This window comes from Argentina silus, assembly GCF_951799395.1.
Source record: "Argentina silus genome assembly, chromosome: 2".
Classification (NCBI taxonomy): Eukaryota; Metazoa; Chordata; class Actinopteri; order Argentiniformes; family Argentinidae; genus Argentina; species Argentina silus.
Genome location: NC_139656.1, coordinates 14055056 through 14080998, shown reverse-complemented (window position 1 = coordinate 14080998; position 25943 = coordinate 14055056). Strand labels below are relative to the sequence as shown.

Below are 25943 nucleotides of genomic sequence, written 5' to 3'. Positions count from 1 at the left end.
CCTACCCCAATTACTGCCAGAGTGAATGTGTACACAATACCGATGCATCTTGAATCTCCATGCATATGTGAACATGACTCTCCCCAGGCTCTTCTAAGGGTTCTCTTGAAACTTTAAAAAATAATGTGTAGACATTGAACTTATATGTGAAGTCTTACTGCCCTCCTCTGGTAAAAATTGTGATTACATTGAGTTGTTGATGTACAATTGAGTGTTTTTTGTACACACTACTATGGTGGTGAAAATGTTTATCTGATACATGTTGTTCATATTGCTGTTGGATTTGCAACAAATTATGAATTCATGTAGGGATGTAACAACACATTAAGTAGCCTTCACTGAGGCTAACGGTCAGACTAACGAAGGCTAACTGTGAGCATGTCTGTGTGCAGGCTACTCACGGCCTGCTCCTGGCAGATTTGTGTGAGGCGCTCGAGCTGTTCCTCTCTGATAGCCTTGGTCTTCTCACAATGTTGGATCTCCAGCTCCATCTCAACCTTGACCTGCAGCACGTAGGCTGGGAGAGACAGGAGGAGAGAGTGGGCAAAGGTCAATGATCCACACCCAGACACCTCCCACAACACACACACACACACACACGGGCATCAACAGACAGACACTAACATGGGCTTACTTATGTAGTTGTGTTACTCCTTACCCTGTTGGCTTACCTTACATTTCCAACACAGCTCAGTTTCTGTACTGACAGTTAAACACCATTTCAACCTTTGTGGGTGGGGAAAACAGAATAACCCAATGGTATACAGTATATCCACCATATCTGTTCCCAGTGTACAACCCAGTTCTACTACATTGTGACCCACACCTCAGCCTGCTCTAATCAGTCATCACTCATAAAGAATACGCTACTGTGCAACTCCTCAAAATAGTACTGCTAACACTCCTGAGTATAGGGCCAGATTATTGCCTCATTTTGACGGAGCTCATTAGTGGAGAAGAGAGTGAGTAACCTGGCTTTCTACAGCAGGGGCCTAGTAGCAGAACCTGTAGCCATCTCCACCCGCTTCCTCCCTCCCAGCGCCTATTTATAGAGCTGTTGACGTGAACATGCCAGAGGGAGGGTGAGAGCAGAGGGGGCAGGCACAGCAGAATTCACACTCAGCATGGGAAGCCCAAGTGGAGAATTATCTTCCCAATTTGTGCATGGTAATAATAAGCATGTCAAAGACGACGTTTGTGTGTGTGTGTGTGTGTGTGTGTGTGTGTGTGTGTGTGTGTGTGTGTGTGTGTGTGTGTGTGGACATGGGGAGCGGTGTAATTCACACCATGGCTGATTCCAAGAGCCTGTTTTACTCTCTCAGCTCAGGCCAAGTGCAAAGCCCCTAGCAGATAGCCCTCCTCCTCCACATGACACACTCTCTCACCAGCTGCCTGGAGAGGAGGGGCCTAACTCAGCGCTAAAGTTGTCCAATGTCACTCAATAAGATGAACCTGATACAAAAATACAGCACAATAAGTTATGTACAGAAGTGCTGGGTACTTTTAATTGTTTGTGTTTTGCCAAGAATAATTAGCAAATACTATATTACTGCATGTGTTTACTGATCTGGTACTTTCCTCTGATTGCCAAAATGAAAATATGTATTCTCAGTCTGTCTTGGTGTGTAATTGTAAGTTGCTCTCCAGCTGTAATTGTATTGTTTTTTTGTTAGATGTTCTTGCCGAGTGTGCTGGCTGCCTAACTAGCCACCTCAATCACTCAAACACATCAAAACAAACAGGTTGAAATGGGCAGAGAAAATCAAGTGTTCCTGCCCTGGAGACAGAGTAGAGAGAATTTGAAGGACCGTGGTGTTCTGAGGTGATTGGACTACTGCTGTTTATGTTGCTGTAGAATGAATCGATGCCGTGGTTCCTTTTACTGAGGTCAAAAAAATGACTTGATATATTACATTTTTAGCACTTGTAATTGTAACTTCTCCAGTGAAAGGCTCAGTTGGAAATCATCGACGCAAACATGCATAATTGTCAGAAACTATAAGCCGGTTTTCTTAGTGAAATTAATACATTAGATAATATCAATGATTAATCAAATGCAGAGCCTCTTACAGTTGATTTCACCTGGGATGAATAAATACTTATGTATTTCTATTGTAGATGCTATGTAGTTCTCATGTAGGCATCATCAAAACTGAATAGCTGCTGTATAAGTGTTAGAGTTGGAGCTCCTCTGGGGTCTGATTGGGTTGAGCATGCAGAGCTCTAGGTGAGGGTGACCTCCATGTAGAGATTGATCCTGCCCACATTAGCATAAGGGAGAACAGCCAGTATATTCATTATGGCCTTTCTGAATCTGTTTAACGAGGGCTTACGATCAATACCAGTTTAAGTAGGGGAATGGTGGCAATTTACTCTGAGGTCCGATCGATAACTATTTTGTTCTGAATAGTAAATAATTTGTATAATCATGGGAGAGAATAGGGTTGTGTTGTCATTGCAAGATTGATTTGCCAATCATGCATTGCATTAATCTATATCACTCTATGTTAAGGTATGGTGCTTTCTAGTTCAGTGGATCTTAAAGAGATTTAGCTATCCTAAGGCTGCTATACTGCAGTTTAAATCACATAAAATCATACCTGCAGTGGAAGTTAAACCAAGCGTGAGTAATACATGACTATTCTTCCCTGTGCAATAGAAAACTCAGAGAAGCCCTTGACTGTGAGATGATGATGACTGGACAGTGACTCTAGGAAGATGGTAAGCAGCTTCTTGTCTGGCAACCCTCACCGTCGATGATTCTCTTGACCCTCCAGATGCGCAGAGTGATGATGAGGCTGATGGCGTCCCAGGGACTGCTGGGGCCGTTGGCCACCGTGGAAGCCACCATGGGAGCCAAGGAGAGGACGATGACGGCCCCATCAAACACCTGCAGAGGGCACAGACCAGACCACACTGTTACCATCACACCAAAATCACCATTTGATGATCACCGATGTTTTGTTTTTTTCAATGATGAAACTTCTGAAAAAGTGATCTCATCGTGTTCTCTCCTCCATGGCACTACTGGAATCTTACCTCAACTTTGTTCTCAATGTAATCCCAGATCCCAAGGACTACAATCCTGAACACAGTCTGTGTGAGAGAGAACAAAAGATGTACTGTATACTCATATACACACAAACTGTATATTTCAAGAGCCAAGAGGAGGGGGAAATGCTAGCCTTTCTCACAGCATTTATAATGTTCTCACTTTCCTGAGGTTTCAACACCCTTTCAACACATTCTTATGACTAATTTAAATATAGACTGAAAAGACTGAACGTTACTGTGTCTTTTTTATATACAGTGCACTGCATAAGTAATAGGGCAGTGAAGCATTTTTTCTTCTTTTGTCTCTATACTCCAAAATGTTGGATTTGAAATCAAACAATTATATGAGTAGAGAGCTTTTATTTTAGGGTATTTGTGTACATTTAGAAATGACAACATGTTTATACATAGTCCCCCTATTTCAGGGCAACAAAAGTAAAGGGACAATTGGCTTGACAGGTGTTTCTGGTAAGTCAGGTGTGTTCCGTCACATCATTTATGCAGGCATAAGAGAGCTGTTAATGTCTAGTATTGATTCTAGGCTTTGCGTTTGCCTTTGGAGTCTACTATTGGTGTCTGTCAACATGAGGACCAAAGAGGTGTCAAGGAAAGTCAAAGAAGCCATTATTAAGGTGAAATATCTGAAAATAAGCTGAAACATAGCTGAAACCTTATGTTTACCAAAATCAACAGTTGGAACATTGTTAAAAATAAGAAAAAAAATCAGTGGTGAGCTCAGCAATCACAAATGGGCTGGTTGGCCAAGGAATACTTCTATAGTGGATGACTGAAAAATGTTCACCATAATTTCGAAAAACCCCAAAACAACTGTCCCACAGATCAGGAACACTCAGGAGGTAGGTTCAAATATGTTTGAGACTACCATCCGCAGAATACGTCACCAGTGGAACTACAGAGGCTACGTAAACCAAACTACAGACACTAATAGCTATCGCATAGTACTGACACTCACTCAGTGGGATGGTGGGTCTGGGTGTGGGAGCTGAACTACGCAGCGACCCAGTCCCACCACTGTCAGAGACAACACTCACTACGATACAGGGGGGGAGGGGTGATGTCTTGAGTATGTTTAATGTTTATTGAATGTATTGTATGTATGTAAAATAAGTAAATAAAATAAATATATAAAATATTGTCCAAAATGGATCTGCAACAGCTGGGGAGGTGGGAATCTTGATCCTGAACCATAAGAAATTACCCTCCTTCATTGTATTCTGATCTTACCTGTTCAAATTCACCTTTACTGTCTAGATTCAGTAACACATAGTTTGGGGTTGTAAACCTTTGTTTAACAAGTTAATTGATTTACATTTCAATTAGAATGAAGGTGTTATGTCAAATAGCCCCTGTCTCAATTCATCAACCTGAATGCTCTGTGATTGTTGGACAGGGAGGAGATGGTGACAGGGTAGTGTGGTGGAAGCCTAGGATTTACCACTCTGTACTTTAGCTCTTCGGAGGTAAGAATCAAGAAACAAGTCCTGAGTAGCCACAATATCTGAGTCCGGTATTTATTGCTTGCAAACAAGAGCGTAACAGCAGCCCAGCGTAGAACCGGGGGTCCGTTCAGCACAAGTCTAAAGAGACAATGATCAGGTTCGTCTTTTATACAGTTTAAACATAATACAGGCGCTGCCAAGGCTATCGGCTGATGGGCTTGTGCTTACGTGAGAAAGGGCGGGAGAGAATGAACAGTGGTGAGACTCTTACTGATCAATCAGCGCTTTCTTACTGCTTAATCGCTGTTCAACATTTCACACCTATCGGCAGGATGCGCCTGTCCCCCCATTATTGCTCTCTCTGACCACTCCCTCAGAGATCACCGCTGTTCATATGGTAAATCATACAGTGCTTCTCAGAACAATGGCTATAGAACCCTAGAGGTGTGGCAAGAGAAAATGTAATCACAGTAGTTACACAAGTTTATCAGTCATATGAAAGTGTATAACCTGAAAATAGTTCTATGAATGTATTTTCCATAACAGTAGGTCCATCTAGCAGACCTCCCATCTGACACCATCATCTATAGTGTCAGGGAGGGTGGTGTTGGCTGGATCATATCACTGTAACCTCATCTCACCCCTCATTTTCCACATCTTTAATTATTACTCCTGCCTGCTCGTGGTAATTAATGCTTAAAGCTAGATCACTGTGGTTGATGCTGTCAGTGGGATTAGTCTCTGCTGTGGTACAGTAACATGTGATCAGTCGCTCTCACCTCCGAGAAGAACAGGGACAGAATGATAAGGCTGATCCAATGGATGATGCTGGCAAACTGGAAAGCATTGGCAACTGGAAAGAAATAGCATAAAGAGATACATAGAAAATGCTGTTCAGATTAAGATCAAACCCTTATGTATAAGACGTTGTAAGGACTAAATAAAAAGACCATAGAGACGGCTTGGGGTAAACACAATTCCCTAAGTAGGCTTTATGGCCTACATGTAGCTATTCGCTATTCTTTGCACTCATGTTGCCCCTGAAAAGCAGTTTGCATCAGTAAGAGTGGTACCAAACCTCCTTCTCCCAGCTCCTAATACAACACTAACTACCCGTATCTTTCAGTGCTGTGCATGTAGCCTCATGGCCTTTCCACTCCTCCTCCCCTGATCTGTCCATCAGCCCATCTATCCCTCCCCATATCTCTGTCTATTAATCCCTGTGCCAACCTGTATCTCTCCATCTCTTGCTCCACTAATCTCTCTCCTGCCCTCCTGCCCATGCCTCCATTTGTCTTGCAGGACTGGCAACAGCCAGAGTAAAGCGTCATCCATCTGAAGTGACTGCTGTCCTGTAGTCCCTGGAGCGAGACTCAGCTATCATTAAAACCCTGTCTCCTGGCCTCCATCCCATAATCGATGAAGACATCTGCCCAGTGCCATGGAGACGAGGCTAGTTATTACCTCTCTATATCTTAGTCATTTGCTATCCCCAACTGTTCCAAGAGACAGTGTTAATGACAGGGAGGGAGGCGTGTAAGAGGGAGGACTCTTTCATGTACAAGCATGTGTCTACGATTGTCTATTTTTTACATAATCAATCATACACAAAACAGTTGTATGTAAGATAGGATAAGAAAATGCTGATGTAGGATTATTATAACATATTGTTATTGAACCATACACTGACCCGTAACCCTACAATTACCAACAAAAAACATGTCCCCAACAAATCCAAACCATTTTATTTGGTGTCTAAGTATTATTTTGGTATTCTGAAATATGTTATGGCTTCAGGCAAAAGGTGAAAGGTGAAGATAGTTACATTGTAGAAGCTTGGTGTCTATGAGGAGTTCCAGGGTTAGAAATACCACCACCAGGATGACACAGGCCACAAGGACACAGTTGAAGCCTGCACTGAGCAGACAGACCTGCCACAGGGCTACCCTCCGACCACAGCAGGGCCTCAGCCAGTTAGACCTGGGGAGCGGAGGAGGAGAAGGACACACACAGTCAGAGCTTGCATAGATGACCAAAGACAGAAAGAAAGCACAGAGACAGACCTGCTAGATATGCTTTATTAGACCTGCTGGATAAGGCTTCATTAGAGGTTTGTGGATATCAAAGTAATTGCCTGTAGGCTAACACATTTGTGACAGAGTTGTTAAGTGCAATGCTGTTCCCATGTTTGTGTTCACTACTCGTTCATTTCACTATTCATTCGTTTCTTTGTTGAACTTCATGCTTTATTGTGATAGTTATTCTGTACAATTTGATGTTCCTTCCAATTACCAGCAGAGGGTGCTAGTTTACACTATAGTCATGTAAAGGAGTTGTCCAGTTTCTCATCTAGACTGGGTTTGGAGGGCTGAGGGAGAGTGAGTGTGAACAGAGGCTGTATTAAGAGAGAAAGACACTGAGACTCTTTGATTTGGAGGGCAGTTAATCAGGCATATCTGTGAGAGGAATAATAAAACATCCCCTTTTAGAGGGCAATAAAGGGGTGTCTCTGTAGAAAACACTACAATAGTAAAGGATTTCAAGCTGTTGAAAAGAAAACATTAAATCTCATACCTAGATACAATTATGATAATTATGTTTATGTACTTACAGTATATGTATTTGTATGGTGGCTTATTAAATCATTCTGAAAGATGATACAGACCAGATTATTTGCAGTGAAAGGGTCTTTAGTCGGTCATTGTCTTTTATGATATTATCTCAGACCCACTGCTGCCTACTGTACGCTGGCTGTGGGAGACAGGAGAAAGCATGTCCCTTTACCAGCCCTCCAGCTGGAATGGAAAGTTGGCAGTCTCCACCACACCTTTCTCTCCTCCCCATGCACTGCCAATGGCACGCAGGGAACTTGGCAGACTACACCACTTCAGTGATCATGTCATCATTCCCTAGCATGGTGCTAATTTGTTGCTACGGCAGTAGTGGAATGAAGCTGTGTTTTCATCAGTCAGACAGGAGTGATCATTGGACTGCCACTGATAGGCCCATGGCATGGAAGCGGACCTGAGGATGGGTGCGTGGATATCAGCTATTCCAAGGGTAAAGATTGTATGTGTTATGTCCTTATTTGAGGCAATTGCAGTGAATAAGGCCTGACTGGAGTGGCTTTAGATGGGATCATTTATTTAGTGTGTGAATATATGTGTGCCATGTATTAAATAGGAACATGGGACTGCACAGCACTAGGTAGGACAATACACCATTGACACCAATGACATAATAAGTCTTTCTGATGAGTTAATATTTCCCACTATTCAGATTCAACCCTGAGTAACATGTTTATGAGGCAGTACTAATCAGGGTGCTCTTAGCAGCTGCTGAGTTGCTCACTGTGCCTTCCTATCAGTCTCTCAGAGGGGAGGTGTTAGATACACTTGGCACGGGCAAACCCACAAGCCTGTAAACAATACTAGGCTAATCTAATAAAGGCATAATCACGCTGTTAGCAATCATCTTTCTGGCGCTCGCTGGGGCTTGAGTCTGTGCGCTCCAGATGGTGTTGACTCTGCTCTACAGAGCCTCAGCGAGACTCACAGGATGCAGTTAGTTTCCACATACGTACGCCAGCCTGGGCATCGTAGCTTCCACATACGTACGCCAGCCTGGGCATTGTAGTTTCCACATACGTACGCCAGCCTGGGCATTGTAGTTTCCACATACGCATGCCAGCCTGGGCATCGTAGTTTCCACATATGTACGCCAGCCTGGGCATCTTAGTTTCCACATACGTACGCCAGCCTGGGCATCTTAGTTTCCACGTACATACGCCAGCCAGGGCACCTTAGTTTCCATGTACGTACTGTACACCAGCCTGGGCACCTCAGTTAGTTTCCACATATGTACACCAGCCTGTGCACCTTGTCTCCTCGTCAACACATGGGACAGAGAAAGTAAAAAGCATACTGCCACATTTGACTCATGTTGTGATACCAACCGGTATTAGAATGCATTATGTGGGAATCAATCTGTGAATCAGATAACGCAACTCCACTAACTGTTGTTCTTACTGAGTTTGTTCACTGCATAGTCAATAAGATAACATTAACATGCCTGATCCCCTGACTTCTAATAAGAATACACAACAAACACTGGCATTGATGGATGGATCCACCTGGTAAATGTTGGTAAATGTAAAAGAAAAAGAAAAAAAGGAAAAAAAAGTACAACCCAGATGAACCAGCGCTATCCAACCATCTCCCTCAGGCCTCTCCACCAAGACTCCACATTTTATCATACTAGAGGGGGATTTCTTTTCTTTGAGCAAACACAAGCTGCTAGATCCCTGTTTACCCTCAAGACGATGAGATGGCAAAAAGGCAAACCCTAAGAGACACGGAGCAATTACACTAATATTAGTGAGATCTTAACATCAATTCTCCTATATTCGTCATCACAGGGATAAGAGAGTTTATACGTTAATGATCTGTTAATAATCAATCATGTGATTGAAGGATATGGGAATAAAAGAGTACAATGTAATTGACTCCATTTACCAAAGCAGAATGGCTCCAGTATGGCTACTTAACAGCTGTGTTTAGGGGGAAAAATTATGGATTTTCATTAATCTATGGATATTAACAGCATCGTGTTAAACCCGTGATGACTTCACATGGCAGTTGAAGGAGGAGTTGCTTTGGGATTTTATGCAGTCAGATTCTCCATTAAAATGCATCTCAGGTCATATGATTTCATAGTTCATTAAAACTGGCCTCTGAAGAGAGGTAAAAATATGATAATTTCACGAAGAACAATAAAAAGCTCTGGGTGGGGGTAGTAAAAACACGTAGTAAAGATAAATGACTCTCTTCACCAGCATAATGTAGTGAAAACCTCTTTAAGCCTAGCTCCTAGAGGAGTAAGCATTGTAAAACACACCAGATCATAATTACTTATGTTCAACAAAACAGTGTATGTTATAACACCCAGTGGGTTTATGTGGTTGACAGAGCGTCAAGGGAAGTATCATGGCAGAGATCAAAGCAGCCATCTGAGGATATTAAGAATGAGTCAACAGACAATAAAGCCATCAGGACAGGTCTAATCCACAATGTCACAGGCTGGGGCCTGGGGACGTCGATGCGTCACACACAGTCAGAGGAGTCAACAGTGACACACAAGACTCACAGCCTAGCCTGATTGTGGAGAGGAGAGCACTTGTGGCCTTAGCTCATGTGATGTCTACACTGGCCACCCCAAAGGCACACACGCAGACATTGTGATGACAGAGTGTATGGAAATGGGAGCTCTAAAGACGGCAATCTGAGAGAGCAGTGCTTCCCTAGTCCAGCCCAGAGTGACAGATAGCCCCACCTGGTCTTACTCACTGGCCTCCTCTGGAGCGCTCCAGTGCTATGGCAATTTCACCTGTTACTGGTGACACAAATTGCCAATACGCCTGCGTTTGGACTGAAAATAGAGCCCTAAGCATCTATATACTTCATCTCTCTTTCTTTATCTCTCTCTTCCTCCCTCTCACCCTCTCCACATCTGTATTGTTATCTCTCATTCTCTCTCATTCACTCTCATCCCTCTCTCCCTTGTACGTGTGGGCAGGTTGATATAGCCATCAGTGGAGCCTGCCATGGAGGAGACTGAAGCGAGCTGAACAGGGAAACAGAGGAGGTAGATTAAATCATGACACTGATCAATACCAGCAAGCTGGGAAGTGTGCGGCCAAACAGCAACCAGACAATATCCCTCAGAGCCCAGATGGACCCAGATAAAGAACTCCCACCAACAACTGCACTAGACCATGGCTGATAGCCTAAAACGGCACTTAACTGCTTGCTCAGTTGTGCTCCAAATATTGAGAGTATCATCAGATAGGTACTTGTTCAATATATGATGTTACACTGAAAGCAGCTCTTTGGTCTCTTTCACCAGGCACAGATTAGAACAGGCTTATCAGCCAAGCATAGATGAGCTGTATTACACAGTCTATTTGCTCAAGCATCTCACACTGATAAGGGCTTCCTCCAAATATGTCATCTGAGTCTCTGCTGCTGAAACACATCAGGACCTGACCTTTTAGAACATTCCAGGAAATATGGAACCCCCACTCCTGTGTGAAGAGTTACAGGGTTCATTATGTGAGAAAAAAGGGGAGAGAAATTTGTAATTGAGGACCAAACTGCTTGTGGGATAGATTGGAAGCACTAACAGACGTATATGGCATTGGGATTCATAAACAATCCTTCCACCAAGTCCAAACAATAGACAAAGCACAAATCCCATTGCTGTGGCTGGGCCTTTGATAATTTATTGTGACCCAGGGGATTGATCCCTCTATTACTTTTTTACAGCGCAGTGAGTCCCATGTCTGACAAACTCTACTCCGTCAATAATCAGATTCCTGGCAACAGGGCAGCATTACTGCACAGATCAATCAGAGAAGCAGTTTCCCTGGGTTGTAATGAACTGGGCCTGCACACTTATAGCTTTCTCTGTTTGGCTTGAATTCCATAATATCAGAATAGTGAGAGTGGTTATTCTTGGGGTGAGAAGAAGTGCGGCCATGAATGTGCAGCAGTGAGTTCAAGTTGGCAGCTTTCTCTGATCACTTTGTAAGGTCACCACATACGTAAAAAGGATATAAAAAAAGACATGCATGTGAAAAAGAAATGGAATGTGAACATGTATTTATTGGTATAGTGATTTGTACCCCATCTAGTGGTATTCTCTAGAAGGTTCAAAATGGTACCTGTGTCTTTAAATAGACAGACAGGTGTACAAGAAAAGAGAGTAATGGAGGAGAACAAAATGGCCACAGTGTGAGAACAAAGGAAGAATGTTTTCAGTAATTAGTTCAGAAGTTGTATTGTGTTTTACCTTTTCCATGGGATTACTAGCCTGGTTCAAGGGAATTACTGAACTTCTCACATAAGGACTTCCTCTGATCTTCAGATACTGGTGTGTGTATCAGATTACATTTGTGAATTGCTGATTGACTCTTATTGGATTATAATTTCTATTTTTTGGGATTTAATTTTCTTTGGGAACTACATTTTGAGTTGAACTATTTTTGGGATTCTGGATTTGGAGGACATTTGGATACTTTTTTGAGTATAGCTGGATCTCATGAATGACTTTGAACATTTGAACTTTTGGGACTATGGACTGGGTGGACTTTTGGACTTTAACTTGATTTGATTTGAGTGTTTTATCCATCCAATACAAAAAACCTTATTGCATACTATTTTGAGTTTGTTATGTATTTTCTGGTTATGCTTTGACATTGACAATTATAATGGCGAGTTGAAGGGTGTTTGCCAGGTTGTGAGTGTGCATATTTATCCTGAGTGTTGCAAAGAGGTCTAGGGTTCAAACTATATGCTGCACGGTTCCCACTCCTTGTTTTGTATAACACATCCTATTGAAGAAAGGATAGGTGACTGTTATAACTTCATCTCTAATGGTATATGGTTTTATCCATCTCTATTCGAAGGGAAGACACAACAGGGAGACACAGGTAGAAAAGAAAGAGATGCCCAGCAAAAGCAGACACTTGATGTTTTACAGACAATGCAATTGCAAGAATAACACACACAAAGCAGCCAATAATGTTATCATAGTGTTTTAAATTGTAACATTTCTGAATAACTTTTGATGGCTTCCTGTATGTCATTGCTTAACACCATTTAAAACATGTCAGAGCTCATTGGCCTCATCCTGCGTTTGACAGTTTGCAGGTTTTAATTACACACTGTATACTCATTAATATGTTCTACCATTAGGAAGGACACTTAACTGCATCAGCAGCTTACAAAATTGATAACGAAATTGATTTATTTCATATGCAATAATTTAGGTGATCTATGATGGTACTGTATGTATGTACATCTGATTCATACAAATGTTTGAAAACCTCTATCCTCTGCTTCTAGATTTCATTGAATATGAGAAAAGCAGTGGACTAAAACTCTCCATTAATGACAATCCATCCAGTGCTGATGGAAAATTCAATCTCACCTGACAAATATGAACAGTCAGACACCATAGCAGTATCCAGTGCTGTATGCAAAACGTGAGTGTGAGTGTGTATCCAAAACCCCCCTAGAACAAATGTGCCGGCAGGTTCCACTGTTCGGCACGCACACACACACACACACACACACACACACACACACACACACACACACACACACACACACACACACACACACACACACACACACACACACACACACACACACACACACACAGTTTCATGCTAAAGCATGCATGGAAAAGGGAATACCGACTAAGCACAAAATATATGCTGAGTATCACTGATGTTGTGAGATCGCAGGTAATTAATTTTACATTTGAAAGGTTCCCCATTACAAATGCCTGTGCACCATTGATCACAAAACATCTGCCCAAAACTGGCAAACAGTACATAACTCTAACAGAGTTTTCATGAAACCAGTGGAAATTCTAAAAGGGTTATTTCAAATGCTATTGGTCAGCTTTTTGTTGGTTGTAGCAGGGACTTAGTCAGAGACAGAAATATGAATTTGTTAACCAAATTTAACATGCCTTTTTGTTTTAAATGGCCTCAGTTACAATTCTGTAATTATTACATTAGTATCTATAGAGAGGATTCCCCAATGTTAAGGTCTGATAGACAGTTTTGCATGCCTGAGTCAGATAAGCTAGACACCAGTGCCAGTGTACTGTATGTACAGTAGTTCCCCCTCTGTAATCCTGTTACTCTTATTAACTCCACTGGTATCTTTTCAACAGTGTCCCAAGGAGTTCTGTTTGTTACCATAACACCCTTCATACAAGTAGAACAATAACGACTCCTCAGAAGACATGCTACCACTACAATCAAAAATAATGATTAGGGTTGATAGATCAATGGCCTCTCTTCTCTGCTATAGATAACAATGAAACAGTGATGGAAACATCATGATAACTGTATGGCCTTTACTACCAGGGGAACTGGTGTTATGCGGTTTGTTTTACAATCCCTCTGACTTATCTCCAAAGGGCTCCGGCAACACCCAGGATGTTGCCTCATTTGAACATTGGAGGAGGGAATTACAGGTCAGTCTGTCTACACACAAACTGGAGTGAGCTCAAAGAAGGATGTCTTTTTGGTTCCATGGGTTAGTTAGTAGACTCAGCCTCATTTAAGATTCAGAATATACATTTAAAAATTGCATTTTACGTAAACTACTTATTGAATAAGATTATAGTTGAGGGAGGGCAGAGATTCCTGTGTGAGATGAGGTAGGTAGAGTGGTGGAATAAAACACAGAGAATGGCTTAGAAGATCTGTACTGAGAAACTACTACTGGTTTCATATTTTCCATAGCACTAGTAGATTAATTGTGGATAGCTGTCCAAACATTACATGTTGATGATGTATAAACCAGACGTCCCTCCCCTTTATCAAACTTTACCAAGTCCTGATTCCTCTCAATCCTCAATACACACTTTGCCCATAAGTTTAAAATTCAAGTTGTTCTTTGCCAGAGGAATTGCCTTTTAATACAGGGTAAATGGAGATAGATCTACCTACATCTGCAGAGAGGCTGACAACCTGGTCTCCACTAATAGGTTTTTCCCAGGACACTTGATCTCTTTCCCTCTTAGCCAGAAAAGCAATCTCACACTTTGCATGTCTGTGAATATTAACCACCCTGCCATGGCTCTCCTCTCCTCTGAAGGTGATCCCATCTGTGTGTATATGGGGGCTGAGTGTGGGCATTGGGCACAGAGCAGAGGGCTGTACTGATGTTACACATCACCACATGTAAATAAGGTGTCAACCATAAACTGAGAATCTCTGAAACACTGCCTTCTCTGTCATGTCCTGAAAGATGTCCTGTCTACAATTGCGGAGCTAGAAGCCTCAGGAAAACAAAAGTCAAGTAAAGTTTGATCGGATATAGATTACAGTAGGTGTAACATCTAATCTATTTGGTCAGGCGGGATCATGAACTGTCACTGAACTTGTAAACTTTCCAGTGAGGGGTAATGGCGGGTGAATCATAGGTGTGTTGGTACTACCGTGTGAACCCAAAACAAATTATTTGAATAGTGTTTTAATATAAATGGAGGGGACTACTGTACCTTACTTAGGTCCATCATCTCTCCTGATGGCTTAAATGAGAGAGAGAGAGAGAGAGAGAGAGAATGTTTGACAAATACAATCAAAGATCCTCAGTAGCCGTTTTCCCGGCACCCGGAGCCTTCCCTCTGGCAGACTGATTAAGGCATCCAGGAGATAAGACGGAGGCCTGTGATTCCCAGGTCGCTCCCAGACAACTTCCCTTTGCTTTCTAATTAAATCTGTTTAAATTGGTGGGCTCCATCTAGCCTCCCGAGAATGCATAATTCCACAGCAGAGCAGTGCTTTAACATTGGCCTCACCCTCTCTGCTGTGTTACAGTTGGAGAACAGCTTTCAAAGACAAACACAATTATGGATTTGAGTAACCATTCAAGATTGAATGCAGTTTGTGGTAGGACTTCTGGAAATAGGTACTCAATGGGTCAATTGCAACCAAAATTCAAAACAAGATGACCATGAGATGGTCTCTTGTTAAATCAGATAAAGGTGTGAAAGAGATTATTCTAATTGCAACCAAGATTCCCCCTGCGACTACAGCATCAATTAGTATACACCTGGGGCTCATCTTCTTATTAGATAATCCAATCGCTACCAAACATTTGCAAGCGAGATGCTCCCTCCAGAGGACACTCCAACAGGCCTACATTTAAATCTGCCTTTTGACCAGGTGCCTTTCATCATAGTTGAGAAAATCCTCTGGCCATTTTCATAAATTTCATTAAATACAATTCGAAAATTACAATTCAAGATAACTATGATAATGATTTTTAGTTTTTTCAATAATTGAAAATGAAAACTATACAGATTTTTGCTATGCAATTTCAATTTCTAATTTAACAACACTGAAAGTGAATTAATGAATGTTCTCCATCAACTATGGCCTAAGCTTACTTCATTGCGGTGAATTGGCTTCATTTATGGCCTTGCAGGGCAATAGCCAAAGTTATATCATGGAGCTGTAAATTTGTGAATTAAATCTGATATACAATTTGACGATACCATTTTGCCTCTCAATACTGCCTCAGCTGCTGAGAGCACAAGAGGGAGGGGAACACGCCGGAGTCGTAGAACGATCAGAGAAGCGATATTATTTAGATTTTCGCCTATTGATGGAACAGCCTGTCTGTCTATTCAATCACTTTACATTGTAGATAATAATGTTTCTTATTTGTTTGTGCGCAGAACCACTGCGGATAGCATATTTTTCAAGCCAATTTCATTTCACATCTGGGACAAAATACACGGTATTACACCGTGTTACTTACTGCCCGTTAGCTATCTGCTAACCTCGCACAGCACACATAAGCCTGGAATAACAATGGCTCAAACCTGGCCTTTGTGGGAATGAATTCACTGAGTAAAGTATTTGTTATTATTTGATTTCAGGGAATCAGATGGCTGCGAGGCGTAGCTCCTAATCAGAAATGTGTGGCGTGGGGGGTGAGCTGTGGGAGATGATTGATGCAATGTAAAGCCAATGGCTATGCGCCGTCTGTTTTCGACGCTCTTTCTATTGGCTTAATGAAGGCCAAGTTTGTCGTGTTGGTCCATGCAAACATTTTACAATAATGTTGTTGCCATTTGATCAACCTTCTGTTTGAATAAAAGCCTAAACCATTGTTGATCAACCTCATTCATTCATCTTATTTCGTCCTTAGGAATTATTTCACAAGTGAGAAACGATTACAACAAGTACAAGGATTCTTTTACTATCAGAGATATGAACTTAATTCAACTTTAGCTGGGTGACCTCTGTGACTTCTGATTGGTTGATCATTTTGATGGGTGGCCTCAGACACGGTGTTTCCCGCCATCTGCTATCAAAGCAAACTTACACGCCAATACCAAGCAGACTGGTTGATCCCTAGCAAAAGTTTAGCAGCTTTTTGGTTGCAAGTGAGTTAAATTTTTTACGCTGCTGATGGTCATCACCCATGATGTCCTGCTAATTGGCAGCTAATCGTTAAGTCAGATCGTTTGGTTGCAATGGGCCCTGCAAGACTAATGGAATCAATAGAAGTCCACAGAAGTGGGTTAAATTGGTGCACAGAGCCATATTATTTAGTCTCTCTCTGACAAATGACTGACAAATGTGAAAATGGGCCAATGGCTATTTCCAAAATGGAATTGTTGTTCCCTTGGCCAATGACTGGGTGGGTGGCTTCCTCCTCCTCTTCCTTCTATCTCGCTAGGAGGACGCAGCCTTAGATGAGCCATCTGGTCTTGGTGCAGTGCTGTCCCACCCTGAGCTCACACATTAGGAGCAGAGAGATCAGCGGCATATGCTTCTGTCTCTGTGTCTGGCAGCCGCACACTGACCAGGGAGCTGGGAGGTGACATCATTCTGCTGAGGTCATGTGGTTCTCCCAGGGTGTGTCTGTGTGTGTGTGTGTGTGTGTGTGTGTGTGTGTGTGGGGGGGGGGGCAGCAGCAGAGAAGCACATTCCTGAACCTGTTCAGGTATGCTTAAGAGCAGGCCAGATCAGAGATTTCTGGCAACCTGGGGGGCTGATTATGAACAGTCAGTCACTGACTCAGATGAGATATTTGTGGTTTGGGTTTAAGGCCTTCAGACAGACAGAGCCAGTGACCATGGTGGACAGCAAAGTGCTGTCTATCCTCATGCTATGGCTTTGATATGTCTCTGTTTCTTAACCACTATTGAAATTCTCTCTCCATATGATTGCAACTATGGAAAAGGTTGGTGAGGCCTTGCTCTAATTGTATTTTAGATCCATACCCATACTTTTCGTCCATACTCTACAAAATACTCAGTTTCCACTGACCTCCCACAAAGGAGCTGAAATAAAAAGCTGAAATGCAAAAAAAAAGAAAAACACCTACCAAATAAATAAACAAACAAAGCCAGCTTGATGACGAGAGAGAGTGGGCGGCCATGAAAGTGCTGAACACAAACCCACACCACCTTGGGCCTTGGCGTTTCCTGGACAGGAAGATGGATGGTCTGAACTCTATTAATAACTGCACTCCACTTACCATGGCGCCAAAACTGCTAACACTGCAAGTGCCCCCTGATGCTAGCTAGAACAACCACCTCCCACAATGTCGCCCACTCCTGCTGATAGACATGCTACATTAGGCAACACAGCAAAAGTGTGCTTAAAGTCTCCAGCATGTGCCTTTTCACTTTCCTCCCCAGAAACATGGACTAGAGCACACCAAAAGTTCCTGGTTCCTCTGTTGCCTTTTGTCAGAATTAGAGAGAGAATGAGAGAAGAGGCCCTAGTGAAGGAGCACTGCTCGTCCTAATGAGATGTGACAGCTAGGCATAAACTTGAATATGAAGTGAACCATGATTACAGACGATTAGATAACAATCACTACGCAGTGCAGAGCTTTTGTGCTGCCCTCTCTCTCTCTCTCTCTCTGACTGCTTTGCCTTCCTCTGAATCCCCATGTGGAGTGGGGGCAGTGTGTACAAGAGATAAGAGAAAGGTCAGCTCCACCTTCACAATGCTACAGGCTATGATATGCAAACATGGCTGATGGTGGGTGCTTCATCATACAGGCAGGTTGACATGAGAGCCTTTCACTTGATTAATCCCCACTGCTTCATTCCCACTAGATGGTCAGAAGTACACACCAGCCACTGATAAAATAGACTCTTTGTTTATCAAACAACATCATCATGCATTCCCATGCTCCATTATCAAGTCAACAATAGATTAATGGTTAGGCTGTCAAGTTATGTACTGCATATCTAGTCCTGCTTTCTAGATCATGGGTTTCAGTACATGCGTCATCTGTGAAAATAGACTATTGCCTATCGAACCTCAATCACTTGACATTAAACAACGAAAGTGATTTGACACTGACATTGTCACTGATTCACATCTAACATACAGTAAGTATTTCCTCTGCGTTGAGTAGAGTTATCAAACAGAAAACAATGAGATTCCAAGTCAAACCGGTGGGCTACTGAGTATGAACGTATTGTGTCTCAGTAAATGAACCATCCCTATGTTGATGACATACCGTATTGTGTTGTGCAATTCTCATTCTAAAGTAAACCCTGTCTCGTAAGTGCGTTATGTCTGTGACTTCCCTCCCGTTCGATGCATAATATGGTCTTCTCCATAACAATCACACTCCCTCACTCTCTCAGGGAGCAAATGAGCCACCTAATGCAAGCTGGGAAGGCAATCCACTTTTCTGGGGAGAGTCAGTGGAGCAAACCGCACATTCCTCTCAGATACATTATCATTTTGATGGCCATGGATTTCCATTCCCTGCCAGCCTCTCTCAACTCTCTCTCTCTCTCTCTCTCTCTCTATTCCTTCACTTCATCATTCAGTACAGCAATAAAACAGGTTCATTTCATTTCCCATTTCCTAAAGGTGAGTTCTCTCTTCATGATATTGCCTAGTATCCCTACAGGGCCCAACACCTAGGATCTCCACTCCAACACTGAGCTCATGTAAGGGTCTCATCAAAGGAAACCTCCTGAAAAGTCAAATACCAGAGTGACCACTATGGACAGTGAGTGTGCTGGCCGCTGCAATATCCCATAGTAAACATGATGATACTGCGCTAGTGTTACTGCATGTCATTGAGAGGAAGCCGATCGATACAGTAATGAGGAGACGGAAGCACGTGCGTAAGCATTCAGGACAGCAGTGCTGATATCAACAGAATACACAGTGTCAAGGTGTGGAGTACACTGATTGACTAACATCCAGACATCCATCCATCAGCTCTCCTTCTCTATCCCACAATCTTCCATGACTAGGAGCCACTGTTATATCCTAATGAACGTATTCAGGGAGAGGCTGAACGGAGGAATGATAATGATGACTAATGCAAAGGATTAGTGTACCATTTAAGGTAGTGGAGATGTGACAAGATATGCACTAACTGGAGTTCATGCCTCATGGAGTTTAATGGAATTTCATTAAACTTTAAGGAGAGAATGACGACTTTGCTGCCAGGATTTTTACAAGCTATGAAATCGTGACCCTACTGACCCACTGTAAGTGTTACTAATACACAGGTGAAGTTATCTTTAAAACCCTGAAGAAGGCAGCTTGCTACCTTTCTTTCTTTGAAGTTATCTTTAAACTAACAAGTGGAAACTTGGGGCCATGCACATTGCTACTGCACATATGTGCTACATACTTTGTGTTATTTCATACTTCATGTACTTCATGCATTATCCATTCTTATACACCCACCATCTTAGAGCAGACAGCATTTCAAAACCAGTGTTGGGAAAGCTCCTCTGAAAATGTATTTAACTAGATTACCAATTACTTTACAAGGAAAGAAATTTAACTACACTAAAGCTACCCTTGAGAGGAATATAGTTTGTCAAACTAAAGCTACTTTGAAAAATTAGTTCACTACATCGAAACTACATCATCCAACACAGGACAGTCAGTTACTGAAAGATGACCAGTCCATGTGACAGAAAGTATGTGACTGAAATCACTGGGAGAGAAAAAGGTGGAGCAAAGTTGGGAGATCGGAGGCAGTAAGAGAAGAAATAGAAGGGAAAGTTCATGGGCTGGAATAATAGTTAAATTCCACTTTTTTTGTTTTCTTGTGGAAAAAAATTGAGAGTAGTGACAGTACCTTACTACACGGCTACGTGGCAAAAAAGTAGTTAACTACAGGAAAAACTACTAAGATTTGAATTTAGTTTAACTACCTACCACCAAGCTACTGCAAAATGCAATTAAACTGTAGTGTGTGTGAGCGCTCGCTGTGATAACAGTAATGCCCACTGTTGACGGTGCGTCTATAAAATCCGTCTGCTCTGGCCATGGCTGGCCAACAGTGAACCCAGTGGAGTGAGACCTGATTTGGTGTCAAACGGAGCACTTGGCAGGGAAGGTGTGCTGGACCCTGCACTAAAGCTTCTGGTGTTTTATCTGTTTCCTGTGGAGGACTCACAGTACGAGAGAGGCCTGAGTCACTATTACTGGACAGGCCGACTGTACACTGACCAAAGTACATCGGAAATAAAAAATCTGATAATATGGTAACGCCAACCTTGTATATCACAGAACATCCCCCACTGTCAGTGGCAGAGTTTAAATTACCCATAGCTGATACAATATAGATGACTGAGGAGAGAATGGAGGGCATATGCTGGAGTTCAGGTATATGCTGGAGTTATGGAGTTATCCTACAGTGTGAGTGCTTGAACCATCAAGAGAAATGTATCCCCAATAACAATTACGTGTTTTGACAACAAGTTCATAAAAGGCACAGTCTTTTAACAACGTGCATGTCTGTAAATATGTGTACAGGCTGAGAATGATCTTTGGACCAATGATTTTGGGACTTTACACCTCGGAAATAACAATCTCAAATTGTCCACTGAACCGACCTACTTCTGGGTTGCAAATTGTGAGACATGATGTAGTTGAATATGGTGTCATGTATAATTAGGTAGTACTGTACATCAAGCCAGAGTGTGAAGGCTGGGGTATTCTCTGCCGTGCTGAGCTGAGGATCATGTCATGTTACAGTGTCAATTATGCTAATTATGTAATTGCCCAACGCAGGGGGAGAGGCGCTGGTGTTCAATCTCACATGATTAATTGATCCCGCTTAACTTATGGGCACTGTACAACCCCAGAGGTTGTCAGTTATTGATTAATGCCCCCATTATACAATTGTGGCAAGTGGAGCTAGACCACTAAGTCAAGGACTCGGAGAGGGGCAGTCCATATGAGTAACATACTAACTTCACAATGAACCGTAGTAATGACCCTACCTCTCTATATGCACACTTTTTTTTATTCATACTGTTTATACATACATATTATGGTGTGGTATGATAGTGTGGTGAGTGTTATGTACATAGCAGGTCAGGGGCCCGTCTTTAGAACATTACAGTACATATAGAACATAGCAGTGCCTAGCTGTGTTGAAAGAGCAGGTGTTTTAGGTGTTTCTTAAGCGTGCACTCTCACCCCTCCCTGTTGTCGTCCTCGTCCAGGTTAGACAAGAGCTGGGAACCAGCCAGGGAGAGGTCCAGGGCAGCCAGGGGCAAGTCTCTGTAGCCAAAGCTGACCAGCTGCACCGGGGCCATGCAGGGGTTGTCCTCCTCCACTGGCTGAGAGATGATCTCCAGGTCGGAGAGGCCCGGCTGTTCCACCACCTCCCTGCACACGCACACACACACAGAGGGATAGGGGTTCACTCTAGTCCATACTGTAGACAGGGAAGGGTTGGCCGATATAGACAGTGTTAGTGGCTAAAACAGATATGGACTGGGATGGATAGTATGATAAACTGATGTAGAGATGGATACAATTACTCTATAATAATTCATTAATTACTATATCAATGTTATGACAAAGTCTGAGGATCAAACACTATAAGGTGAAGATATTCATTTGTAACTACAGTATGAGCCAGACATAAAGGGGACAGGGCAGAATAGATTGGGGTCTATTGAAGAACTGTGGAGGCCCAGATATTTGCTTAAGACAGGGAATAAACTGAACACATTGCATCAGGGAGGTCTGCTTCATAGCATAGATAACAGACTAGTGTATACCTGACCCTGTTGTGCTGGGGAGCACCAGAGCAGAATGACAACAGAACACACTGGGCACATCCAATTATTTGACGGATTATTGATATGCATGAATACTTCTGTTTGGTGGAACAAAAGTTGAAATGATACAAACACAGACTGTTATGGAATAAAATGTCTTCATTTATATTATTTTTGCCACAACTTTTAATCAAACAAACCAACTGAAGTTCAGGTGTTACATCAATAACTACATTCCCTGATTATGCAGAAACACTGAAGATTACTATTACTATTATTCTGAGAATCGTCAAACTGACAAGAATTGCAACAGACTCAATTCATCCTTGAGGTCTTGTCTCCTTCCATAGCAACACACCTCTGTACCTCCCTGTCAGCAACACCTCCAGACTACTGTGGGAGTGTATCAGGAGGAGGTATTGTGGGCCTGTAGCAGCGGATAACTCAATAGAGCATGGAGGTGGAAACAAATGTGGCCCTGCACTGAGTGCAGCTGCCGACTTTGTGCCCTGTGGTGCTTATTTTTAGACCAGAGCAGATGCTGGTGTGTGTCAACCGTTGCCGTGACGTCGGTCGCCTCCCATCATCAGCTGAGTGGATCGGTGCTCTCCCATACAGTAAACGTGAAGGAATGAGGAGGAGGAGGAGGAGGAGGAGGAAAATAAGGAAGCGAGAGAGGCGGAAGATGAGGAGAGAGAAAAGAGGTCAGAAGGTTGTAATACAAGCAGCCTCCCACTGACTCTCAGTCAATGATTGGCCTTGCTCTGTATGTCAGAGATGCGCTCTCAGCTGGCCTGTGCTGGGCTTTGCTGGGCTGGGCTAGACTGTGCTGGGCTGGGCTAGGCTGGGCTGGGCTGGGCTGGGCTAGGCTGGGCTAGGCTGGGCTGTGAAGTGATGTGCCTTTAGGTAGTGTAATTATGAGACTACACAGGGCTGTGGGGCCTTGGTTTATCAGGTCAGAGAGTGCTCCAGTTCTGACTGTCCTGTACTCTCAGACTTCTCTTAGCTAAGTCTCTATCTCTGAAGAGGAGACAGACGAAAAGAGGAAAAAGAAGAGAGTCAGTTCAGAGATGATGGTTGTGGTGCTGAGGGTAATTATCATGAGGATATTCCTTGCAGACATCTCTATAAACATAATTATTCCCCTTCGTCTTCTCCTCCTCCTCATCCTCCTGCTAATTGTTACGAAACAACACTGGAAGACCTTAAACAATCTTCCAGTTTCCAATCTTTAAAATAATTTAAAAAGTTACCAAAAAGAGACCAAAAACCATCAAAGGACGGCCCTTTTGTAGCTTTAAGTAATCAGAGATAAGTGAACAGTAATGGTATTTTGATGGGATCAGGAGCGACCTGTACTGTTGGAGGGTACCATCAGCAGAGAGACAGTGAGTGGCTGAGGGGAGTCATGTGAACTCAGAGGCCTCCCAGGCACCCAGGCCCTATCTGATCTCACACTGACTCACTAACCTTCACAAGGACGCCGGGACGCTGGGAGCAAACCACACCAGGAGCACTGGGGCTTCTACACACACACACTCAAGTATTCAGACATACACACATATGTGCACGCAAGAAATACTGAATCCGCACATACCCCACTGTATACACATGACATGCATATACACACGCAGGTGGTCTCACTCACACAAGAAAGGGTTAAGGCTATTTAACATGGATTTTTCTAAGGAAATGCTCAGCCTACCATTAAGAGTCGGTCTTGTGAAACATAGGTTAAATGGCACACATAATTTGTGAAGAAAGCCAAATTGCTCTCTTATGAGCTCACATGCACCATCCCCAGTTGACCCCCACTCTGAAATGTTAATGTGGTCTGTGTTTGAAAGTAAGCAAGGCTTTATTTTAGGCTTATGACTAATCCCTACTTAATATGCTCCCCTACAACATAATTTTATTTTTCCAAGCACACAGAAACCTCTAGGATGAAATGTCAGGTACTGTAGTGGCTTTATTTACTCTACATTTTGTGGGTATATATATCTACAGTGTGCGTGTGTATATATATGTGTGTGTCTGATTGAGACACAGAGCTGAACTTACAACATGATTGTGTGACCCTCAAGATTGCCAGTGGGTTTGTCAACATGAGACAATGATGTCAATAGAACAACACACAAGGACAGTGTGAAATCCTCTGAAGGTAAAACCCCAGCAGAAAGTTCAGGATTTAAAAAAATAAAAAAAGATATAGCTTAGTCGAAATGTTAGCCAAGTCAATTGGCTAATGCTCACTATTCCCAAGGTCTGAAGAGTAACAGAAAAGGGGGAGGGGGTTGTTAGAAACATCACTTCTGCTCAGAGCCAATGAAAATGTGACCGTTCGCAGGCCGCGCTCCTTTGAAATGCACTTTCAGAATTTGAGGTTTGACAATGCCAGACTATGACAGACACCAGCTGTTCAGAACCCCTACACCACATTCCTGAACAACTGCATGCACAGATGGGGTCCTGTGCTGTGGCTGCCAGTGGTAGTATGGCCAGTACTGTGGGCTAGGACTTTGCCTGCATGCCTCTGAAAAAGCCACAGTTATGCTTTTGAGGGGGGGAGACAGCGGCCCATTTGAAGGACTTGAACCAACACATACAGTAGCCTGTCCCTTCAGCAAAATAATTCAAAGTGTTGTGGGCCAAGTAGGAATGGTTATTATGTGGCATAATTGGCTTATCCACTGACCATACAAAGGTCACGTAACTAGGAAGCAATAGCACAGAGAAGCACACTGGTCCTGACAGCAGTAACTGCTAACCCTCAGCCTGTTGGACATATACTGTATAATACACTCACACTCAACCACTAGAGATGCAATGATTTTAGCAATGCTAAAATCAGTTTTAGCACAGAACTCATAACATAACATATATCCTATAGTCAACTGTTTTTTTTAATAAATGAAACAATAGTGTTTTATATTCCAAAAAAACACATAAAATAGCAAGACATGAAGCAGATAGTCAGAATGTAATAGTGTATCAATGACATAGAAAAGAATAACCTATACAAGACGTTATTCATCACCTCAACTGAACCAGCAGGGTCCACACCTCAACAGTACAGATGATACTAGTATGCAACTATATCATCATCTAGTATCACCTGAAAGTCCCCTTTTTGACTGCTTTGAAATAAAAATGTATAATAGCAAAGGAAATGGATTTCTGCCTGAGCACATTGTATTCTGAATCGTACAGAGCATGGAGGCTTGGCAGGACTATATGATCAACACACACCTTAAAGTGGCCAGGCTGTGGAACGCCTGAAGAGCTAAACACGTCCAACCTTGTCCAGAGAAATAACATCCACCAGAGCAGCTGTCCACCACTCCCACCAGCTGCTGTGGAGAACATATGAGGAACTAACCATCAGTGTGAGTTAGTGAAAGATACACACAGGTATGCTCCATCCTACAATCTCTGGACACCTAGTGTAGATATACCTAATTCAATCAAACACATACACAATTGCCCATACACACTCTTTCCTATCCTAACACAAAGATACATTTACCCTATCTACGTCCTACAGAGCCTACATCCTACCCACTTATCTAAGTACCCTCACCTCAACTCCTTAGCCATTGTCCTCTATCAGTCGGTTCAAGCAAACCGTTGAAAATGTCTCATATAAGTCAGAAACATGTACAGCTTTTATAAGAATTTCTCAAACTGAGCTCTCCACATTGCAAAAAGTGACTGAGGAAGGTATATGTATAGGGGCACACTACACAAGCACAGCAGTAACTCAATGCAGAGAGTGTTAAACATGATGAATGTGTGAGGGGAACAATAAGCTGCTCC

The 25943-nt window shown here is 42.6% G+C and overlaps 1 protein-coding gene across 1 annotated transcript in view; it reads right to left on the bottom strand.

The window, feature by feature from the left end:
- Positions 1-25724, bottom strand: part of LOC310801171 (transmembrane protein 266-like) — a gene marked incomplete at both ends in the record, with an annotated part of 30720 nt that extends 4996 nt beyond the window's left edge. The window contains 7 exons of the mRNA XM_083665166.1: positions 402-517; positions 2752-2890; positions 3040-3096; positions 5294-5367; positions 6340-6494; positions 21538-21729; positions 25708-25724. Coding sequence (XP_083521292.1) covers positions 402-517; positions 2752-2890; positions 3040-3096; positions 5294-5367; positions 6340-6494; positions 21538-21729; positions 25708-25724 — 750 coding nt within the window. The remainder of the gene's footprint in view (positions 1-401; positions 518-2751; positions 2891-3039; positions 3097-5293; positions 5368-6339; positions 6495-21537; positions 21730-25707) is intronic.
- Positions 25725-25943: the final 219 nt, after the last annotated feature.